At 55.7% G+C, this 5000-nt stretch overlaps 1 protein-coding gene across 1 annotated transcript in view; it reads right to left on the reverse strand.

The window, feature by feature from the left end:
• shkbp1 (SH3KBP1 binding protein 1) overlaps nt 1-3781 on the reverse strand; it is an 18411-nt gene extending 14630 nt beyond the window's left edge. Inside the window, exons 1-4 of the mRNA XM_080522295.1 lie at nt 3615-3781; nt 2948-3001; nt 2811-2856; nt 2393-2525 (exon numbers count right to left, since the gene is read on the reverse strand). Coding sequence (XP_080378421.1) covers nt 2393-2525; nt 2811-2856; nt 2948-3001; nt 3615-3661 — 280 coding nt within the window. The 5' untranslated portion in view covers nt 3662-3781. The remainder of the gene's footprint in view (nt 1-2392; nt 2526-2810; nt 2857-2947; nt 3002-3614) is intronic.
• Nucleotides 3782-5000: the final 1219 nt, after the last annotated feature.

A 5000-nucleotide genomic window follows, 5' to 3' on the forward strand; every position in this document is an offset into this window, starting at 1 on the left:
CAGAGGAGTGTTAGAGTGCGTCTCACCCAGAGGAGTGATAGAGTGCGTCTCACCCAGAGGAGTGATAGAGTGCGTCTCACCCAGAGGAGTGTTAGAGTGCGTCTCACCCAGAGGAGTGATAGAGTGCGTCTCACCCAGAGGAGTGTGTTAGAGTGCGTCTCACCCAGAGGAGTGATAGAGTGCGTCTCACCCAGAGGAGTGATAGAGTGCGTCTCACCCAGAGGAGTGTTAGAGTGCGTCTCACCCAGAGGAGTGTTAGAGTGCGTCTCACCCAGAGGAGTGATAGAGTGCGTCTCACCCAGAGGAGTGATAGAGTGCGTCTCACCCAGAGGAGTGTGTTAGAGTGCGTCTCACCCAGAGGAGTGATAGAGTGCGTCTCACCCAGAGGAGTGATAGAGTGCGTCTCACCCAGAGGAGTGTGTTAGAGTGCGTCTCACCCAGAGGAGTGATAGAGTGCGTCTCACCCAGAGGAGTGTTAGAGTGCGTCTCACCCAGAGGAGTGTTAGAGTGCGTCTCACCCAGAGGAGTGATAGAGTGCGTCTCACCCAGAGGAGTGTGTTAGAGTGCGTCTCACCCAGAGGAGTGATAGAGTGCGTCTCACCCAGAGGAGTGATAGAGTGCGTCTCACCCAGAGGAGTGTTAGAGTGCGTCTCACCCAGAGGAGTGATAGAGTGCGTCTCACCCAGAGGAGTGTTAGAGTGCGTCTCACCCAGAGGAGTGATAGAGTGCGTCTCACCCAGAGGAGTGTGTTAGAGTGCGTCTCACCCAGAGGAGTGATAGAGTGCGTCTCACCCAGAGGAGTGTTAGAGTGCGTCTCACCCAGAGGAGTGTTAGAGTGCGTCTCACCCAGAGGAGTGATAGAGTGCGTCTCACCCAGAGGAGTGATAGAGTGCGTCTCACCCAGAGGAGTGTTAGAGTGCGTCTCACCCAGAGGAGTGTGTTAGAGTGCGTCTCACCCAGAGGAGTGATAGAGTGCGTCTCACCCAGAGGAGTGATAGAGTGCGTCTCACCAAGAGGAGTGTTTGAGTGCGTCTCACCCAGAGGAGTGATAGAGTGCGTCTCACCCAGAGGAGTGATAGAGTGCGTCTCACCCAGAGGAGTGATAGAGTGCGTCTCACCCAGAGGAGTGATAGAGTGTCTCACCCAGAGGAGTGATAGAGTGCGTCTCACCCAGAGGAGTGATAGAGTGCGTCTCACCCAGAGGAGTGATAGAGTGCGTCTCACCCAGAGGAGTGATAGAGTGCGTCTCACCCAGAGGAGTGATAGAGTGCGTCTCACCCAGAGGAGTGATAGAGTGCGTCTCACCCAGAGGAGTGATAGAGTGCGTCTCACCCAGAGGAGTGATAGAGTGCGTCTCACCCAGAGGAGTGATAGAGTGCGTCTCACCCAGAGGAGTGATAGAGTGCGTCTCACCCAGAGGAGTGATAGAGTGCGTCTCACCCAGAGGAGTGTTAGAGTGCGTCTCACCAGAGGAGTGATAGAGTGCGTCTCACCCAGAGGAGTGATAGAGTGCGTCTCACCCAGAGGAGTGATAGAGTGCGTCTCACCCAGAGGAGTGATAGAGTGCGTCTCACCCAGAGGAGTGATAGAGTGCGTCTCACCCAGAGGAGTGATAGAGTGCGTCTCACCCAGAGGAGTGATAGAGTGCGTCTCACCCAGAGGAGTGATAGAGTGCGTCTCACCCAGAGGAGTGATAGAGTGCGTCTCACCCAGAGGAGTGATAGAGTGCGTCTCACCCAGAGGAGTGATAGAGTGCGTCTCACCCAAGAGGAGTGATAGAGTGCGTCTCACCCAGAGGAGTGATAGAGTGCGTCTCACCCAGAGGAGTGATAGCCAGAGAGAGGCGTCTCACCCAGAGGAGTGATAGAGTGCGTCTCACCCAGAGGAGTGATAGAGTGCGTCTCACCCAGAGGAGTGATAGAGTGCGTCTCACCCAGAGGAGTGATAGAGTGCGTCTCACCAAGAGGAGTGATAGAGTGCGTCTCACCCAGAGGAGTGATAGAGTGCGTCTCACCCAGAGGAGTGATAGAGTGCGTCTCACCCAGAGGAGTGATAGAGTGCGTCTCACCAGAGGAGTGATAGAGTGCCTCTCCAGAGGAGTGATAGAGTGCGTCTCACCCAGAGAGTGATAGGTGGTGGTCGGGGTGAAGGTGGTCAGAGGAATGAAGACGGGTCTCACAGAGGAGTGATAGAGTGCTCTCACCCAGAGGAGTGATAGAGTGCATCTCACCCAGAGGAGTGATAGAGTGCGTCTCACCCAGAGGAGTGTTAGAGTGCATCTCACCCAGAGGAGTGTTAGAGTGCATCTCACCCAGAGGAGTGATAGAGTGCGTCTCACCCAGAGGAGTGATAGAGTGCATCTCACCCAGAGGAGTGATAGAGTGCGTCTCACCCAGAGGAGTGATCCCGTAGAACTCGGCTTCATGCAGCAGCAGCAGAACGTTGACAGAACGAGGATGAAGCTCTTTGGTTCTCAGGAAGTTCAGGATGGGAGAGAAGAGGGAGGGTTCTCTGTCGATGAAGATCTGAGGAGGAGGAGGAGGAGCGTCACTCTCTCTCTCTCTCTCTCTCTCTCTCCCCCTCTCACACACACACACACACACACACACACACACACACACACACACACACACACACACACACACACACACACACACACACACACACACACACACACACACACACACACACACACACACTCAGGACTCACTCACTCACTCACTCACACACACACACACACACTCAGGACTCACTCACTCACTCACTCACACACACACACACACACACACACACACACTCTCAGGACTCACGGCCCCCGTCTCGTCCTTCAGGGTGGAGATTCTTCCGCTCAGCAGGCTGCAGAAGAAACGATCAGTTTCAATTGAGACGAGCGTCGCCATGGAAACGACCAATAGAACAAACAAGTAAGTGTGTTTCCTGAACCCACCTGGAGAAGAAGGAGTCAGGGACCCAGGTGAGGGTCTGTCGGGAGGTACTGAACCTGCGCACACACACACACACACACACACACACACACACACACACACACACACACACACTTTGTTTACACGGTATCCAGTTCTGTGTGGTTCCTTTATCGGACACGACCATCAAGTCGCGTCGGAATTGCACCAAGCGACGGTGCTTCCATTATCGGACACCACACAGTCCGTCTTTGAGGCGAGCACTTTGTGAAGCAGCGTCCCGCTTTGTCACCTTCTCGGTGTTTCCAGAGCATTAATATATCGACACGTCAACCTGCCTCCAATATCGGACACCTTTTTAATTCTCTTCTGATTTTATTGTTGATTACTTGCCGCATTCGCTGATCTGTTATTAATCTGTGGTCCAGTTTCGTCTCCGTCCACAACAGAGCGGCTGCGCCTGATGCGTGTCGCCGGACACGAACTCAAGTTTCTCCCGGTTAGAAACAGCAGAAGGCGGTTTGTGTGACTTATTACTCGTTCATTACGGAGCTGGAACGTCAAACTTTGGCTCTGCGGGGTTTTGGAGATTCTAAACTTCTTTAAAACACTGAAAAGTGGGGGGATACAATGAGCTGTCCGATAATGGAAGCCGGGAGTTAGCCCCTGCTTAGCATCGGCTCGCCTCACCTCTTCCCCCCGACGTTCAGGTGGATGATGTCGCCGCTCCGAGCCATCCCGAGAGCGGCCGCAGCTCCTCGGAGGGACCGCAGGCCTCCCGGAGCCCGCACACACCCCGCACGCAGCCCGCAAACACACTTTTAATCCATTTCAGGGGTTCCTCCACTTCTGCCGCCGCTTCTGGAGCCACTTCCGGTCACAGTGAGGCGGAGAGCCCGGGGGCGGGGCCAGAGCGCAGCCTGGGGCGGAGCTAAAGCCAGACATGGAGTATAGGACCGGACTCGAGATTGAAGCCTGGATCCGGATCACACTGGATCTGGACTGACGCATTTACAACACTGAACCGTGAACATGGAACAGACGGTGGTTTTACAAAAGTGTCCCCAGACGGTGGCGCCCCCAAGTGGCCCCTGGAACCCCCTAGTGGCCCCTAGTGCCCCCTAGTGCCCCCTAGTGGCCCCTAGCACCCCTACTGGCCCCTGACACCCCCTAGTGGCCCCTAGTGGCCCTTGGTGCCCTCTAGTGCCCTCTAGTGCCCCCTAGTGGCCCCTGGCGCCCCCTAGTGCCCCCTAGTGGCCCCTGGCGCCCCCTAGTGGCCCCTGGCGCCCCCACAGTTCAGGAGGCGTATGAATGACTGAATTGTGCTTCGGCACCTCAGGGCAATGACGCTAAACTCCCACCATCCATCCATCCTCCACCCATCATCCATCCATCCTCCACCATCATCCATCCATCCTCCACCCATCATCCATCCATCCTCCACCCATCATCCATCCATCCTCCACCAATCATCCATCCATCCTCCACCCATCATCCATCCATCCTCCACCCATCCTCCACCCATCCATCCATCATCCATCCACCATCCACCCATCATCCATCAAATCCTCCACCCATCCTCCACCCATCCATCCATCATCCATCCTCCACCCATCCATCCACCATCCACCCATCACCCATCCCTCCTCCACCCATCCTCCACCCATCCACCCATCATCCACCATCCACCCATCACCCATCCATCCTCCACCCATCCACCCATCATCCACCCATCATCCATCCATCCTCCACCCACTCATGTGTAAAGACAACAGGATGTAATTCAGACTGATGCGCTCTTCTTTTTTAGCTCCTTGTGGTTCCACTTTTAGCCTCCAACCCCCCTCCACCCTCTCATCCTCTCCCCCTCCGCCCCCCCCTCCACACTCTCATCCTCTACCCCCCCCCCCCCCATCCACTCTGCCCCCCAAGTATTTCCTGTCAAACCTGCAGCTCCAGGAGGTTTTCTGACTGTGACCAGGGTTGATCTGATCTGTTGGAGGGTGGAGGAGTGAGTGGTGGAGGAGTGGAGGAGAGGAGGAGTGGAGGGGTGAGTAGGGGGGTGGGGGGTGGAGG

Source organism: Blennius ocellaris (assembly GCF_963422515.1).
Source record: "Blennius ocellaris genome assembly, contig: SCAFFOLD_56, whole genome shotgun sequence".
Lineage (NCBI taxonomy): Eukaryota > Metazoa > Chordata > Actinopteri > Blenniiformes > Blenniidae > Blennius > Blennius ocellaris.